General features: G+C 32.0%; 3 protein-coding genes across 6 annotated transcripts in view; 2 read left to right on the forward strand and 1 right to left on the reverse strand.

Moving 5' to 3' along the window:
* Positions 1-835: 835 nt before the first annotated feature.
* On the forward strand, positions 836-3,292 carry LOC132702896 (uncharacterized). Its single transcript, XM_060671755.1, has 3 exons — positions 836-995; positions 1,561-1,686; positions 2,943-3,292. The coding sequence occupies exons 1-3, from the start codon at positions 947-949 to the stop codon at positions 3,215-3,217; spliced, it is 450 nt and encodes a 149-aa protein (XP_060527738.1). The 5' UTR covers positions 836-946; the 3' UTR covers positions 3,218-3,292.
* A 315-nt stretch (positions 3,293-3,607) lies between these two features.
* On the forward strand, positions 3,608-6,996 carry LOC132702894 (endoplasmic reticulum resident protein 44). 2 transcript variants are annotated; one of them, XM_060671753.1, is made up of 5 exons: positions 3,608-3,803; positions 4,163-4,238; positions 4,330-4,692; positions 4,742-5,131; positions 5,216-6,992. In XM_060671753.1, exons 1-5 carry the CDS (start codon positions 3,756-3,758, stop codon positions 5,542-5,544), a joined length of 1,206 nt encoding a protein of 401 aa, XP_060527736.1. In that variant the 5' UTR covers positions 3,608-3,755; the 3' UTR covers positions 5,545-6,992. The 2 variants fall into 2 exon arrangements, with proteins under 2 accessions (XP_060527736.1, XP_060527735.1); XM_060671752.1 differs by lacking the exon at positions 3,608-3,803 and adding an exon at positions 3,908-4,062 and having other exon boundaries at positions 5,216-6,996.
* Positions 6,997-7,173: 177 nt separating this feature from the next.
* Positions 7,174-18,433, reverse strand: part of LOC132702893 (potassium voltage-gated channel subfamily H member 8) — a 135,633-nt gene continuing 124,373 nt past the window's right edge. For all 3 annotated transcript variants that reach the window (XM_060671750.1, XM_060671748.1, XM_060671751.1), the window contains 4 exons: positions 17,677-17,761; positions 14,932-15,095; positions 12,372-12,612; positions 7,174-9,125 (listed from right to left, as the gene is read on the reverse strand). In XM_060671750.1, coding sequence (XP_060527733.1) covers positions 8,541-9,125; positions 12,372-12,612; positions 14,932-15,095; positions 17,677-17,761 — 1,075 coding nt within the window. In that variant the 3' untranslated portion in view covers positions 7,174-8,540. The remainder of the gene's footprint in view (positions 9,126-12,371; positions 12,613-14,931; positions 15,096-17,676; positions 17,762-18,433) is intronic.

Here is an 18,433-nt window from a genome sequence, read left to right on the forward strand (position 1 = left end):
CGCTTATTGATTTATATAGCTTTTATTTAATTAAATATAAGGTTATTCATAAGAGATGGGTATGTCCGAACAGTAGATACTGACAATATTCTGATTGAGCTGAATATGCCCTATACAAAGGTATCGGTGATACGAGCGTTCCAAGCTTAAATTTTATTTTGAATTTTCTCATTAATTGATTAATTGAGATTTAAAATTAAAAATTAAACTTTTCGGAAATCTTTACTACCTTTTAGGTGAAACAGGATCATTTCGCCCGAAAAGAAATAATGGTGTCTCAAAAACTATCACCTTTTCTACTTTTAAGTTTTTATAAAAAAAAAAAAACAGAAAAAATACCTTGAACTTTTTAAATGCAAATAATTCAAAAATCGACAGACAGCCTAAACAAGAGTACCATTTCCATGAAAGATTGAACATTCTTATAAATTTTTACCATAATTATAACACCACAGATAAAAAAATTATTCGATTTCTTTAGATAATACGGTGAAACAAGCGCCCTCTAGAAACAACGTGCAAATAAGTTTAGAGATTTATCGAATCTCCTAGTATAGTAAAAAAAAGTATTACAGCAGCCTGTGGAAGTTTCTTTGAAAAATTACCCAGTATACCAATATCTCAAATTAAGCCAATATTTATACCACTATATTAAAAACCAATATTTTCTTAATTTCCCTTACCTTTTCCGCGCATTTATCGGAAGTAACACCAATTTTCTCACTTCTGTTAGATATTTAGTCCCCTTCCACACAATACGCAGGCGCACTTTTCTTTGCCGCCAAAGCGGGATTATTTTTGCATCCCTCGCCTTGCATTTCCCCTCCCCTCGCACGTATCCCCCTATACTCCCTTTGGGAACGGGAGTGAATAAGGTGTTGGAGATTCGCTTCCGTCGCTGCCTGCTGCAGTGCTTTGTTATGCGCAAATTTAACCCGAAGTCAAAATGAATCGTGTGCTCATGTTGCTGTTATGGATAATATCAGAAATTTGTGGTAAGTTTATGCTACATTTCGTTTGGATGTTGTACACACGTTATTATGACGTAGAATATGTTACACTTTATAAAAATAAAAATAGCTTTAACTCTCTGTTGCATTTGGTTGTCAATTTTTTAAACTGTTTTAAGGAATTTTCGCTACAAATTTAAATTTATCTCCATTTTGATATTTATTTTTCAGAGTGTCACTTTTGTTTTTAAATAAGTAATGACAAATAAAACAAACTTTGCATAAAAATTATTGCGCCAAAAATTAGAGAATATTAAACAATATGGTGCAAATGATCTTTTAATTATTGGAGACTGCTACATAACCCGGCGCAGACCTCTCGATGCTGTGGGAAATTGGAGCTGATAGATCGATATCCGGTTGGAAATTTAAATGCATCTTTTTATCAAAGCTGAAATTATGAACGGTATTTCACTACCGTATTTTTTTTATCATCCAAATCGAAAAATACAATTTGGTTAATTGAATATTAGAACTTCTTTCGCTTTCGTTAATACGATAGGGACAAAAAGTATAATAGTAATAATAACAATTTTTCTTTTTTTGTAAGGCATTTCGGCGGGAAATTTATCGTGCTATCAATGCACTAGAGACAAAAATGTCGAATGCGGAAACGAAGATCTTAAGCCATGTTCTTCAATATCCGATAGATGTGCAATTCACATATCCAAGAGTGGTAAGTTTTAACCTTGACCCAAAAGGTGGACCAATTGAAAATTACAATAATTTCAAATGACATTAAATTCAAATTTACTGTAATAGGTTTTTCAAAACTTTGAAACTTTGTAAGGAGCAATTATATTTTTTATAATTTCTATCCCCGTAAATAAAACAGAAACATCCATTTCCTCTGTAATTATATTTTTGAAAATACTAAAATTTTTTGACAGTTAAATACTAACAATATTAATAATGATACATAAATAATATAGGGTAATTTTAGTACTTATCATTAAGGTTCATTGTTCTGGTTTCGTAAAAAAAATATTGTTTTGAAGAAGAATGTTATTTCTGTTTTAAATACTAACAATATTAAAAATGATACATAAACAATATAGGGTAATTTTATTACTTATCATTAAGTGTCATTGTTCTGGTTTCGTAAAAAAAATATTGTTTTGAAGAAGAATATTATTTGTGTTCTTTTTTTTTGTAAAGTTGATTTTGAATTAAAGATTAATATTTAAAGTCATAAAAATTTTACTTAGAAAGACGACCTGCCTATGAGCTCTTTTTTTTTAAATTGCGTATAATAGGCTCGAGGATTTAGTATTTTAACTGCGATAACTGAAATGAAAGACCTTCGAAAAAAAGAAAAGACGCGACAGTTAATACTATTTGAAATGAATGATAAATCTCATCATTTGAAGCAAAAAGGTTCTTATAAACATGAGTTCCAATGTGGATCAGTAGCGCAGCAAACTTTTTTTATTTTCAATTTTAACAAATTTTGTTCAAGAATAACAGGCAACAGGCAAAATTAACTGTTAAGTTTATATTTATCTCGAAAAATTTCGACGGGGTGGAGGGGGGAATAAAGACGCCTCTAACCCCTAAAAACGTATCACCCTGTTGATTTTAAAAATCTTTAGAACTAATGAAAAATGAACGAGATATTTAAATTATTAGAAAACAATCAATAAACTTTTGCCTCAATCAGTAGCTCTGGTTAAAATGATGAGATCCATCTTCACTCATAGCAGTTTGTACCTTAAAACCTAAATCACCCTGTATATCGCTAAGATAAGAGGCGGTCCCTAGAAATATATAAGCATACATATTTTAAAAAGTTTGTGTTTAGATTTTATCGAACACGTTAACTAAACACTTGTTTGTAAAACAGTGTATAATTATATAAGGCAGATATAATGCGCATATTGTGTTTCCCTGTACTGTATGTTACGTTTGCACCTTATTTCGATTTTTTTGTAGCTAAGGATGGATTTTCCGTAAAACGCGAATGCGGCTTGGCGCCGTGTGGTTTCGATGACGAAATGGTTAACAGAGGATTGGGACTTGATAACTGTGACCGAAGCAAAGAGGAATATTCCTGCACCTACTGCTGCAAGCAAAGCGGATGCAACAGAAACGATTCTAATGGCAAAATTCCATCGCTCACGCTTATCGTGTTCATGTTGATAACTCTGCTAAACCTTGCTCGTGACTTTATTCCTCCTTATTTCACGACAAATTCTAATAACAATTGAAAAACTTGTAAAAATAAAAATCTATTGTGTTATTGGTTCACTTATTAGATGTAATAGTTACACGTAAGTAAGAAACAGATCACTGATATCTGAATTTCACTTTTATTCATTGATATATAAAAAATATTCAGTAATGGTCCTTTAATTATATAAATACAAAGGTTTTTAACAAATTAATTAATCTGTGGAAACTACATTTCTTGATTTTGGGCCAAAAGTTTGGTTTTATAACGAGTAAAACCACTGAACTAGCATGGTTTTCTGATATTTGTACGCCAGGTTTTGTCGAATTGAACCACTATCTATCGATTGTACGACACGGTCCTACTTTCGGAAAAAGATTCACTAACATGAATACTTTCTACATTTTGGCGTCCCAACAACGCTGTGTTCTGTGGTCCGTGTTTGACATTGACATTCGGTGTAATGATAATACTACTTCGGTTACTATTAGGGTTTTCTGAGGTTAATTATTAGTATTTTCTTTTATGTTAAGTGGAGTTTTAACATTTTTTTTTAAACGGCGTTAATATAAAGTATGATTTATTTAAATTACTCCAAAATAAACTTTTTTTTAGTGTTCACGGTAAGTAAGCTAATTACGTTATCCCGGAAATTTTGCCACGACATGGAATTTTTCAAGTACATTATCTGATTTTTCATTACAATTTGCATTAACATAAGCTGTAACATTTCTAGCCATATGTAGTGTTCTGTTATAATTTATTATGCCTAAAAGAAATAAAGTAATCATAACCTTAGTTATGTGTTGGAAGCCTGTAGTTTATTTGCCGAATATTTATGGGGCAGGTTTATTTTTGAACCTGCCGTTATATTTACTTATTGTATGTATATTATGTATTTAAGGTATATTTTCGTAGTATTCAAATTTGACTGAAATAATTAGATATAGACCTTATTTTTTATCTATTTATTTTGTTACAGATAATATGTTCCTTCAATAATCCTATAGATAGTGGGGCTGTGCAACTTACACAACAAAATTTTGACATGACTTTAGGTATGCTTTTAAGCTGTTATTACCTTTTCCTTAAATTTTTAATACCACATGTGCAAGTTTTTATAACACAATCTTGTGTGTTCTCTTTTAGCTTCCAATGAATTAGTTTTTGTAAATTTCTATGCCGATTGGTGTAGGTTTAGTAATATCTTGATGCCAATATTTGATGAAGCTGCAGAAAATGTAGCTAAAGAGTTTCCTGAGGCTGGTAAAGTCGTAATGGCCAAAGTAGATTGTGATAAAGAAAGCTCCATAGCCACAAGATTTCACATTACCAAATATCCAACTTTAAAAGTGATTAGAAATGGCCAACCAGCAAAAAAAGAGTATCGAGGACAGAGATCTGTGGAAGCTTTCACTAGTTTTGTTAAAAGGCAGATTGAAGATCCAGTTAAAGAATTTAAGCATATTAGTGAATTAGGAAAATTGGAATCTGATAAACGAATAATTATTGGTTAGTACTTTTCACTATAAATAAAAACTTTTGACCATGTTTCTTTAAGGTTACTTTGATCGCCGAGATCAGCCAGAATACAGTATATTTAGACGAGTAGCTATGAATTTGAAGGACGATTGCCAATTTCATGTTGGTTTCGATGAAGCTTCTCGTCAAATGCATCCCCCAGGTGAACCGATTGTTGTATTTAGGGCAGATAAAGAAAGATCAGTGGAAGCAGATGAAACTTATCCAGGAAGTTTGAAGAACTTTGATGAGTTGCATATTTGGGCCACTGATAAATGTGTGCCTCTAATCAGAGAGATCACCTTTGAAAACGCTGAGGAATTGACCGAGGAGGGTTTGCCGTTTTTGATATTGTTCCACTCTCCTGAAGATAAGGAGAGTATTAAGAAGTACAATGAGGTTGTTAATAAAGATCTCTTATCAGAAAAACGTAAGTTATTCAAGACTTATTTTTCATTATACATCAATGAGCCAAACATGTAGAGGTACCTATAAAATATATTTTTTTTTGCAGAAGCTATCAACTTTTTAACAGCTGATGGTAATAAATTTGCGCATCCCCTCCATCACTTAGGAAAGAGTGAAAAGGATCTTCCTCTTATTGCTATTGATAGTTTTCGGCACATGTATATGTTTCCCAATTTCAAAGATATGGAGATCCCAGGAAAACTGAAACAGTTCGTAAAAGACTTGTATTCGGGAAAGCTTCATAGAGAATTCCATTATGGCCCTGATTCAGATGATCAAGGTACCGACAAGCAGCCTACTAAACCACCAGAGAGCACTTTTAAAAAGTTGGCGCCTTCTAAGAATCGGTATACTTTACTTAGAGACGAACTTTGAATTTGTTTGCTAGTGGATGTGATTTTTAAGTGAAAGTGCAACATTTTCGATGGTATTAAACTATTTTAAGTGCTAACAGAATTTCGTCACATTGCAACAGTCCAAATTAGCAAAAAAAATTTAAAATGTTACATTTATGAGCCTTAAACACTTCTTAACGTCATTTTATTATAAACCCATGCAATGTACTTCTACATTAGCCGCAGGTACCAAGAAGTAAGACATGAGGAAAATGAATAAGTCTCTCCAAAACTTCACTTTAAGAGTGCTAGTCTTTCAGGTGATATTCTGTCTTATAGAAAGCAAAGGATTCATGAATGGCGAGTTGTATGTATTCATTTTTATTTGCTATTCAAGCCTTTTTAAGATTTTGTTACTTACCTCGGAGACTTATCTGTAATGATACATACACATAACTGACACTGGGTGAAACTTCTAAGTTTTATGTTATTACTTAGTTATAAGTATAGCTTATGCCATTGTATTGACAAATTTTTACATCACACTTTTTTAAACAGAGCTATTTGTCTCTTAAAAAATCTATTTTAGTGATTACAAAATTAACTGCTGGACACTAGAAGCTGATAAACAAAAAATGTTTACTGTTTACTTATATGAAGGTGATTTTATTCACTATTCTTCCATTTACTCAGAGGTTTTACATTTGTAGAATTTCTAATTGTGGTGCTATAGTTTTTTAAATAAATTTCAACCAAATTAAGGAAAACACTAAAGAAATCTTTTTGTATTATAGCTTTCCTTGCTTATGTATTCAAAGTAAAAGGCACCAATTTTGTATTATCTTTACTAGTTTATAGGACTTTTAATTTGATCTTTTGTAGGGATTAATGGGAGACTTTTTATTGAACCTAAACTTGCTTAGGAAGGCTGTTATCGGGTACGTAATTTTTTTTAAAATACAGGTTGTAATCTTTATTAATAAAATTTGCATTTGGGCTGAAAACGGTTACAATTTTATATATTTTTTATGGGGTAGTGGTCAAGAAATTAAGGTTTAAATGCTCAAAAACTATTCCCATAAATTATTTCCAAAAACTGCAATGCCTTGCTTAATGTTCTACATTACATTGTTGTAAAAATACTTTTTCGTTATTGCACACACAGTAAACAATTTTTGTTTTGTGCCATGTAAAAAGTTTTTCACATTTAATTTTAAGATGTTTTTTCTTGGTATCTGTGTCAGTTCATTTGTCTTTCAGTATAAGAAAGCATATGTATGTATCATTTGTCTTCTCAGAGTTTTGTGACCCTCCATCCCTAGTTAATTTTATCACCTACTTTTAGACAATGCACATTAACTTCTTCATGTTTGTTTTGTTCTGTTTATTTTTTGTTATGCTATTTTTAGCACATATTACAAGTTCTAAACAATATGTGTTTTTAAGTAGAGAAAGGCTGGTTGTAAATAAACTGTTCACCTTTTTTTATAAAAAATTCTACCCCTATGCCCGTAAAAATAGAAAATCAATAAAATGTGCCACGTGACTTGGAACACTGAATTTTTAAGGGAAATTAACAGAACATTTTTCAACGTTTTTATTTTAATAAGAAACATGCAATATAAACATACTATGATAAATTTTTCCTAAATGTACAAGTATTCGTTCTAAATTTCTGGAATGCAACACATAAAATACTTACTGATCTGTTCATATTTTGTTATCTTAAGTGGTTTGGCATTCTTAAACGTACTGGACCAAATTCTATACCGCTAATACATTTCTTGATAATTAAATAGGTACTTATAAAAAATATAAAAAGTTTCAAGTTCAGAATAAATAAAAAATATTACATAGCCAAGACAAGATATGTATTTACAATAAAATTCAAATCTACCCAAATGTACAATAATGAAACCCTTTAATTACAAATATATTAGGAATATTTAGAGAGATAGTTTTGATCACAATAGAGGCACTACCTTTGTAGATCACATGATATGCTTATTCAATATGTAATTACATTTATAAATCTATTATTTACATTATTATAACACAAAAAGAAAAATGAAATTTTCAGTTGCTGAGGTTTGCCCAATTTCTTAGGCAAGCAGAAAAGATAGGAAGCAAGGATTTTGTTCTAGTTAAATATACATTAAAGTCAAGTTTATTTATAATTTGTTCGACACGTCTGTTCATATTCAAGTCAAATAAGTCACGTATGCAAATTATTGTTTTAAATGGTTCGGACTCGCAGGTATTTTTTCGTGAATCCATGTTCTATGGAAAGATGGCGACATCGTAATCTCAGTCACATTCTTGACAAATCGGTTAAACATCGAGGTTTATTCAAAAGTTACTTGGTGAAACGAACTTAAATTAATTTTTTTGTTAACCCTCATCCTTTACTTAGTTTTAGTCAATATATTGCCTAGATAATTAATGAAATGCACAGCTTTTGGAAAAAAAAGTTCGATGCGTTCATTCATACCAAATAACGCTTTTGAGACCAGTTTCAAAGATTCCGGGACCCAATATTGAATATTTTAGATATTACAGGCAAATAAAAGATAGTTGAAAGATTCTTATCGGAAGGTTATTTTTGTTGTAAAAAAATAACGAAAAAAAATCAAATAAAAAAAACTCTTAATTTATAATCAGGGGCCCACGGTTCTATATTTTTTTGCCCATCTGGTATGTAAGTTTCATCTTATTTAATTTTTGTATTCTCCTGTGGGTCTTTTAATTTAAATTTAAATTAGCTTTAACTTTAAAATAAATTAGGGTAGAACTTACAACTATTTTGTTTATTCGTACTTTCGGACTTGGCAGAGTATACCGAAACGGAACTATGGTCTAAGCAAAGTATAAAGGAGTTCAGAGCAGAGGAAATTAGAAGATTTAAAGGAATTATGGGATTATAGGGATAATATCCTGTTTCACCGAATAATATATTTTGCATACGATTCGGGTTTAAAATTAGCGATATGAACGCTTTTCGTATAACCCTCCCAGAGTCCTTGAAACTAACCAAATCTAACTGTCCACGCTGTTTCTGTATTTGAGCGCCCTCTGTTGCCTGTTCGAACTTACATTTTCGAAAATGTGCACCCTTCGGTTGTTACTCGACCTGGATCGGGTCCATAAAAATGGACATTCCTCGGTACTTTCTTGTTCGTTGTCGGTCTCATCGTCCATAGATATGTTACAATCGTAGCCGCTATTTATATTACATACAAAACTTTCACTAATTTCCGATTTGCTCATCGAGTCGGGACTACTGAAACTTTTCTTCAGGTTGTTTTTATTGAGAATTTTCCGCGGATCCAACCCCAACATTTCCAAAACGGTTTTGGCGTTGTTCTGGACGAAGCTCTTCAGCTCTTCGTCTTCTGTTTGCGTTTCCTTGTCTACGAGGGTGATGGGGGCGTAGTTTTGCGAAGGAATCGGAGGACCCTCCCAGCAAAAGATCTCCGGAGGATGCGAGTTGCTTCGGGCCAACGTCGACGAAGAGTGTCGGAAATCGGCTATGTTAGGGTTGGAATGAGCTGAGTATTGAACTGAACCATGAGTGGAAGTGGGCGTTGCCATTTCTTGAAGGGCTTGTATTGCGTTGCGTACCTGCGTTATGAAAATGTCACATCGCATACCAAAAGTATGGAAAAATTAAATGATAAAAACCAACTACCAACTTTATTGACTTTTGCTAATGTTCAATGCGTTTCGACTTGGAAACCATATTATAAACGGAATACAAATTTTTCAAAGAAACTTCCACAGGCTACTGTAATACTTTTTACAAAATTTCTGGATCAGTTTTTGGTGGTCTACGGTGGTCACGGACATAAATGAATATCAGGAAAATATTCTTACAGACGGATCATACCGTCAACTTAAAAAAGTTCCTACGTGATCTATGGATCATAACCTTATGTCTGTTATTAAGGCTTCTTCTCTATCAGACTCCCTAAAAAAAAATCTGTTTGCCGCCCATGACTCTAAAATTCCTCGTCTCTACGGACTCACACACCAGGATTACCTCTTCGACCTATTATCAGCACCATTGGTTTTTCAACATATTCCCTTAAGTTTAGACGTAGAATCCCGCTTTGCCTAAGTTCCTATTTCTGAAACTCTCAACATCATTTCAGATATATTAAAATCCGAGAATCTGGAACCGAACCTTCTCACCTTAATCAAAAATGCTTGTCTGGAACATATTTTTTTATAACGGTAAAATTTTTGGACAAACGTCGGGAACAGGTATGGGTTCCCCACTATCACCATTCATCGCAAATATATTTATGGAAGCCTTTGAGAAGAAAGCTCTCTACACCTTTCATCTAAAACCAAAATTGTGGAAATGCTACGTCTGTGATGGTTTTGTTATTTGGTCTAATGGTCAAGAAACCCTACTAGATTTTCTTAGACATTTAAACTCTAAACACCCTAACATACGTTTTACCATTGAGTTGGAAACTAATAATAACCTTCCATATATTCTTATCAATAGAATCTACGCACACGGACCATCCGGCCCAAAAATAATCGGTTATCAACTCTCTTGTTTACAGAGTCGTAAAACTATCTCAGCCCGTCACTGAACCCAGAATTAAAACACCTTACCTGTGCTCTTCTCTCTAATAATTTCCACATTAATTATATTAAGCGTTCGATAAAAAATACAGTTCTCCACAACCTTCCAATACCAATGAGGCCGAAAGCAATCCTACACTTGGCACTGTGGTCCTTCCTTACATTCATATATCAAAAGTCCAAAAATTTCTCAACATCTGCGGTCCATCAAAGATAAAATTCCATTTGAGATGACAAGAGTTTACAGCATTCCATGCATATGCGGCCAAGAATACATTGGAGAAACCGAACGAAAAATATCAACTAGGCTCAAAGAACATGAAAGAGCCTTAAGACTAAGACAAATAAACTCATCAGCTGTTACCGAACACAATCATGGAACCGGACATAAAATTTTATTCGGTAAAACTAAAATCCTTGCACGTAATCAATTCTTCTACCAACGAAAAATCCGAAAGTCTATGAACAACCTAACAAACTTAACTGCGACTCGGCCCTCTACCTCTAACCAATATGGGAATCAGTCATCCGAGACGGTGTTTATGCCTCTAATTTAGCTCCGCCCCTCTCAAACAATATGTAAACAGGTACAGAGTAAAATGCGAGCCAGTTTCAGTCAAGCTCTGAAGAAGTCAACATGATTGTCGAAACGTCAGCAAGTTTGACTCAGCACAAACCGACGCAGGAGGAATCCAGAAATTTTGTAAAAAGTAGAACGGGATACAAAGTTCTTTATCTAAGTCAAGACAAAATGTTAAAACCAAGAGACAATCTTTATCTTTATCAGGGATCGCATTCTGGCTCCATCCTGCTTGATATAAATAAATTTGATTTGTTTTCCATAATGTTGATATCCACTGATCATTTTAATGCTTCTAACCAATACTCGACATTCAATCACATTTATGTGATATAGGTGACACTTCATTTTATAAGTGCCTTTGAACTCATATGTTCAAAGGAAGCTAATTAATTTTTGGAAGTCTTTTTCGCTCACCATATAAATGTTTTTACAATAAGAGCATATGGAAGCTTGCATTTAGTTTGCAGATTTAGTGCTGATTTATCTCAGACTGTACATCAAATTTTGTATTGTGCCTTTCTTTGTACGCTCGATGTTGAAATATGCGATACTGCTATGGTCCTTTTATAAGGTTCATATAGATAATAAAAAAGTTTTTTTCCTGAAGTACAAAAAATTCTGAAAACACTGGAAACACGAATTCTACGTTTCGATTGATGTTTTGTCTTTAAACTCCATTACTGGTGTCATTTTGACCGTGTCTAATAATTATTAGATATTTGTCAAAACTCGGGTCTAGGGATTTATTTTGTTTATCTTTTACAGCGGCAAATTATAACTTGCAGGTCATAGTCCACTTACCAAAATGAAAAGAGTGGCACCTATGTCACATAAAAGTTATTGAAAGGCTATATTGGTTTAAACTCCTTAAAATGATTAGCAGATCCCAACATTACCGAAAACTATAAGTTTACCCGTGAAGCTAGCGAAACAAAAGTTGATTTTTTTTCTATGTTTAATTTATTTGCCTGTTGCAGTTTTTATTATTATATTATATTTTGTAAAACAATAGAAAAACAAAATAAATCAACTTTTTAAGTTTACTAAAATTATAGACGAGAAAAGCACCTATACAAAGTCTTAATACTAATTCGTAAAACTGAGCCATGCTTAAAGGACTACCTAATGATTTTGGAGATATCTTTGAAACTTCTGTTGTGATATAGACAAAATAAACTACGAATAAAAAATCTTGTTCCAAGTTTCATAATTTTTTTTAACGACCATAAAAGGATTGTAACAATACTAAAAAGAATAAATAAATTAGGGTAATTTTATTACAAATTCTGTTGTGATATAGACAAAATAAGCTAAGAACAAAAAAAGTCTTGTTTTAAAAACTACAATATTAATTATATAGATTTTTAAAATGTATTTTACCAATGTGATTTGTCATTTGAATCGTAAAAAATCGCATTTGTCAGATTTATTCAAACTGAGAACGAATAATCATCAAAATTCATCTCCCAATTTAAGAGTTTCCAAAAATATAAGTAATTGTTAATTGTTTCTGCGTATTGATGTCCAAACAAAAATAACTATTTTAAAAATGGTTCGCTTCAAAAATATGCCTTATTTGTTATAATTTCTTGGCTGTTAGAAGCTTCCGCTACAAACCGAATACAAATAAAAGTAAAGAACAAAGCAATCGAAATGCAAATAAATTTATTTTATTCATTTAGCCTTACCTCAAGACTTAACGTTGCCACATCTTGATGTAACGTGGATATTTGATTATCGAGCCTCTCGGTGCTTTCCCTGCTCTCTATTTCGCTCTTATTATCGATATCTTCAGTCGAATTGTATTTGGATTGGGAAGTGATTACGCTTCGTTGGCGTTCCACTCTTTCCCGCAGCATTGCTAAGTGATTAGTAGCTACGCCGCCAATTCTAGAACGTCTCTGCATAGTGTCGTGGAATTCTTGTAATCTACATCGTGGTTGATTTCCATTTGTTAAAATATATTTCTATTCGAGTGTTTGAAGGGCACGAAAATTGGATTTTATTAGCATACATAGCATACATATTACGGAGATGACATGGACACATACAAAGTAAAAATAAAAGTAAAACAACATTTCAATTACAAAGGAGGCTTCTTTTTATTTTAGTTCTTACTTTGACTCTATATGCGCTAGTGAGTTTTTTTGGCTGTCTTTATTCGCATAATTTTAATATTTATTTAAAAGGCTTTTGAAAATTGACTTTAATTCATTTAGTAAAAAATACATATTGAACAAGTACTTTCTATTTCGTAATTTAATTTTAATTGAAATCGTCGTTTAGTTGAATTAATTAATTCTTTGTGTTGTTCTTTTGTCATTTATTTTCACATTCTTGTTTCCATCACATGGTTTGTGATTTGAAATGGGTCGCATTGTATTACGTATCACAGACGAGAGTGATCTGTTGTCACCTAATAAACGGACCAAAAAAACATGCTTTTCATATTTTGGAATAATTATTAGTAATTATTTAGCGAGTACCAATTTTCCCTCTAGAGTGACAAATAAATTTAGGATACACTGTCCAATAATAATAAAATTGATTAAAATATGATCTTCTGGTGCATCCATTTGGAAAAGTGTCCTAAAGGTCAAGTGGATAATGAAATTCAGTACGGGTAATCCTTTTTTAGTTCGCAATATATTGAATAGGGTGTGTTAAATTCGTTATATATGACCTTTTACTTTTATTTTTATTATTGTTACGTTAAAGACATATAAACCGTAGGATTTCGAGCCATTTTATTACGCAGAAGTATCATGAAACGTGATGATCTGTCTTTTCAATCTCGGCAACAATCTTCTAAAATTCTCGATAAAAACATTCCTATGACTGAAATGAAGTGAAAATATTAATTTTCGATGTCAAATTTGTTTACGAATTTGAATGAATATTGTTATTTTTCTATATTTTATACTGTAAATCAAAACAAGATTTAGCGATAAAAAAAGATAAAAATAAAAATAATTTTAATAAGATATTTATTAAATTTTATTTTTAATATTACTATTTTAATAAGATGTTTATTAAAATGTGAGTCTAGGGATTTATTTTGTTTCTCTTTTACAGCAGCAAATTATAATTTTAATCTTTCCGTCTTAAATCTCCATGGACATATTAATGACAAACTTTGTTCAGTTTCGGGTTTTCGTAAATTGATAAGATGGAATACTCAAAATCAAATATTTCGCAAGTAATTCAGAAAATAGTAATAAATATGGAAAAATAAGCCCTTAATCATTTTCAAATTTTAAGGCGTTGCCAAAAAGTGACTTGATGTAATTGCTGCAACCGCAAAGACGTTGTCATGACAGAAAACTGCATAATCGTCTATGTATCCCTCAACAGCCCTTGCAGGAATGTATCTTAATGATACAACACCTTCTTCAATTAATAAAGGCATTTAAAAACAATCAAATATTATAAAACCCTAGTGAGATGATCTAACACTGTAACTTTCACTTATTAATCCGTGTAGTATTATAGTATTATCTTCGGTATCAAAGTAAACTAATTGTTTCTTTCGCATATGTTCTGAGAGCTGTCATAATCAAGACTACTGACTCCTCAAAAATAACGTCAGTTGAGAGTTTATTTTTTTGATTTTAATTATATTTTTTCCAATATCTCTGGTTAAATAAAGATATGAAATTAAGCTTTTATTCCCCTTCATTATTGGTAACAATTAAACATGCATTTAAAATTTTTGAACAAAAGGTAAGTGAGTTCCCCCTAGCATCTATTGTTAATGTTAAATTAACATTGTTTTAACGTAGAATATAGAGTAAGAAACGCTCTTTTAAACGTAGCTTGTTTGGTCCTCATGACCGAATCCGCAATTATAAACATTTAAATAATTAATTAATCTTTCTCAAAACTTTGTTTTAGCAGAAAAGGGCAAATAAGTTTAAGTTTAAAAAAATCTATATTGACTGATATTATTTCTAATAACTCGGCCTATTAATACTTTGTTCGCAATTTCTTATGACATCTTATATTTTTTTTCCGATATGCAGTAGAGAACTGTTCTTGGTGGAACTTCCGGTAGGTGCCAATTCCGTACAGGATTACCCTTTTTTTACGCCACCGTTAATTTGTTAGAACAAGTCATATTTTATTAACAAAATAGGCCTTATCGGAAAACATTCCGCTGGCGGCAGCTGATCGTAGAGTTTTGTGTAAATTAATTCGCCACGAACTCCCAGTTTCTCTCAAAATTAATTAACAAAATGAAACGCGTACCTCAAATTGAATTTCGCGTGTCTGGGGCTGTTAGTCAAAGCGTGAATTGGTGATCGGTTTGGTGAAGTCGCGGGCGATCGTCGTCCTTCTTCGTGTGCGTTTTCGTCGTCTTCGCTGATGCTCGGAAGCGTGAGAGACGTTATCCCGTTTCCTTCGGATTCTTGCTACAAATCGAATGGAAATGAACACAACAACATGCGAAAAGTGTCGCGAATGATATACAAAATTAATTAATCATTAATTGGAAAACTTTTAGCTCGGACGAACATTCTGGATATACGCTCGATTTATTTGCAGCCGAATTATTCAGTGGAAGGGAATAACTAAGTTGCGTACACAAGGTGGCCATTTTAACACGCTTATTATTTACGATAGGGTTTAAAAGAAAACAGTAATAGTCTATTTCACAAATCTGTGGAGTACTAAAATAGGAAATTACGCTTAGCTCAAGGCGTAGCTTAACTTTCGCCAATAAGAGGGATTTTTGAAAGAAGATTTGCCAACCTTTCGCTTGTGCCATATGGGAGACTATCGTGAACGTTCTTGGATACTATTTTGGTAAAACGATAACATATTAACCGGTTGATCCAGTAGTAGTTATGGATAACCAAAAGTAAATTATATCTATCGAGTAAAAAAAATTTTGTAATTAAAAATAATTGGTAAAGACAGAACTATTACATACAACAAATGTACACAAACATCGTTTTATAAAATACGCCGTAGAAAATGTAGCAGAAAAACATATTGCAACTAAGTTGCGAACATGGGCTATGTGCGAACTAAATCCTATAGAACTTAAATGAAAAACGCAGACTCCAACTTCATCTTAGAGAAAGCAGGAAATTATCGACTGGTTAATTATCAAAAATATTTAATTTGCTGAAAATTTGATAAAGAAGGAACAATATATGGCAATAGCGAACTAAATCCTATAGAACTTATATGGGACCAATTGAAGTGATTTGTAGCAAGACACAACACGACATGTAAAATGAAATAGCGAAAATCAGTTCATCATGTGATTAAAGAATTATAATGCCAAGAGGAAATGACAATTCCTATGTACTATGTACATAATGGCTAATTCTTCTTAAAATAATATTCTTCTTTTTTACTATTTTCGGTGTTGGTGAATGGATAACAGTAGGCAATATCGATAAATTGACCCACACCCTGCATTCAATGTCAAAAAATGAAACTTCTTCCAGGATCCCTTGGGTCACTCCGTAGTTTAGTCCTTTTGCATACCTATTGAAGTTTTATTACTCTACACTTTTCTGAAGCAGACTTTAATTACTGACAGACTCGGTCAGATCTTGAACGCGTTATACTTATTTTATTATATATAATAGCACGGAATAATTTAAAAAAATGGATTTAAACTTCTAAATGATAAGCGTATATAAAAAATAATAAGGAAAATGTTTGCATCGCAAAGCAGTAGCAACTCTAATAAGATATCGTCTCCCGATTTTTATATACAAATATATTTATAATTTTTAGATCATTGTACAATTAACAATATCAATATTAGGGGGCTGGGGGGAAACTGAATATAGGGCTTACGCGGACTGAAGGCAAAGCCAGAGTGGGCACCAGTAGGCAATGAATTAATGGGAAGTCTACATTTTTTAAATAAAACCAGAGTGGTAGGTTCATAAAGATATATTTTTTTATTAGTGTTAATTTTTATTCTATAAAAAACTTCTAGTAGCCAGCAAACTCCAGCCAGCAAATTCTCCAAACCTTAATCCTATTGAATACATCTGGGATTATCTTAAAAGGGAAAATAAACTTGAAGGATGCTCCGGGAGATAATTAGAAATTTAATTAAATATATGCTCCGTCGGTGTGCATAAAATGTAATAGACCTTTTTTTTTGAGCTGTATGCGATTTTTGTTAAAAAAATATGAATTTCACTCAATACTAAAGTACTTTTATTTTTGACAAAATCAAAAAATGTCATTTAGGAAATTTTGTAACAGTTGTAAACTGCGTTTAACTCCAATTAGATCTTTGGGCGATAAAAATTAAGTTAGGATAAAATTTGATATTTAAAAGTAGTTTTTAACTCTAATTAACTTTTGTCAACATCATTTTTATATTTGATCAAAAGGAAAGACACTTTAGTCATGCATAAAACTCATATTTTTTCACATAAATGGGTTTAGTTCAAAATCTAAAAGTAGTTTCTGAATTCTTATCAAATCATCAAATCAAAATAAAGCTGCTTTGCTCTTGAGTACAATTTATATTTGTTTTGATCATAATATAATATTATTTTTTCTGTGTTCATTGCAAGAAAGTAGTAATTTCTACTAAAAAAAAACGATTAACACTACAGTACAATTAAAAAAAAATAATATCGAATTTTAATTAGAACTGCTTGATCGAATATCATCTTGGCTACCCGTACTATTACCTCCCTTTTTTATGAAATTTCAAAGAAATATTTGAAGATATGCTCAGTGTTCTGAAATTTTAATCGAGTCTATAGGACTCTTCGGATACTAAATATTGACTCGAAGGATCTTTGAGAATGCTAACTCTAATTCTACTTAATTAAACGCAACTGCAATCCGGGCTCGTTCGAGCTAAAATGTTCCGGTTCGAACGCACCTTTAAATTTAATTGAAAAAAGGACTAAGACTATTGCAGTTCATATAAAATGGAAACAAATCAAATTAGAACCTAAACAATAGTTATAAAACTGGGTCTTAATCGGGCAAAATATATATTACCTCCGCTTCGTAACCTTCTCTGACGTTGAAAGTCAGATCGTGCTGAATGTCGTTGGCAAATTGCTGTTGGTATTCGGGATACAACCTGGAACCGCAATGCTTTTGTTAATTAAATAACTGTCTGCCGCTTAGATTTCGGCTAACGATAGTCTATTGTTGTTGTCATCTCTGGATGAAATCGCAATTTTTCAATATATAAAGTATTACAGTACAAGATACTCCCATTTATGCCAAATCACTCATAATTCAACTCAACATACAGTTTCTCATAAGTACCTCACACAACTCCGTGATTTTAATTTATTTTTATTTCATTTTTAATATCTGGTAATCCTTTGTATGGTAAACTGAAACGCAGATATAGTACATTAGAAATTGATTTATCGCATAGAGGGTGTCCAAAATTTGCCAAAGAATTACATCATGTTGAGATATGAAAAACTTAACACTAGGTTTGTAGTGCTTGGATTTTGCACTCCGTGGCTGTGTAAAAGAAGTAATGTACCCCTTATAGAAATGAATTAATAAATACTGACGATACCGTTACTACTTTAAATCCGGACGCACATCAAGTGTCCATTACGTGAATAATACTAGTTAGGTTATTAAGTGTTTTAATAAAAACATTATTATATAGAAGTAATTATTGTAATGACTTTGTTTATTTATGTCCTTCATGATCAATTCCAAAAAAGAAAGAATACAGTACAGTGAATGGAATAGAGAATAAAGTGAGGAACGTTAAAACTCTCTTGCA

The sequence above is a fragment of the Cylas formicarius genome, unplaced genomic scaffold (genome assembly GCF_029955315.1).
Source record: "Cylas formicarius isolate icCylForm1 unplaced genomic scaffold, icCylForm1.1 PGA_scaffold_6__28_contigs__length_40554024, whole genome shotgun sequence".
Lineage (NCBI taxonomy): Eukaryota > Metazoa > Arthropoda > Insecta > Coleoptera > Brentidae > Cylas > Cylas formicarius.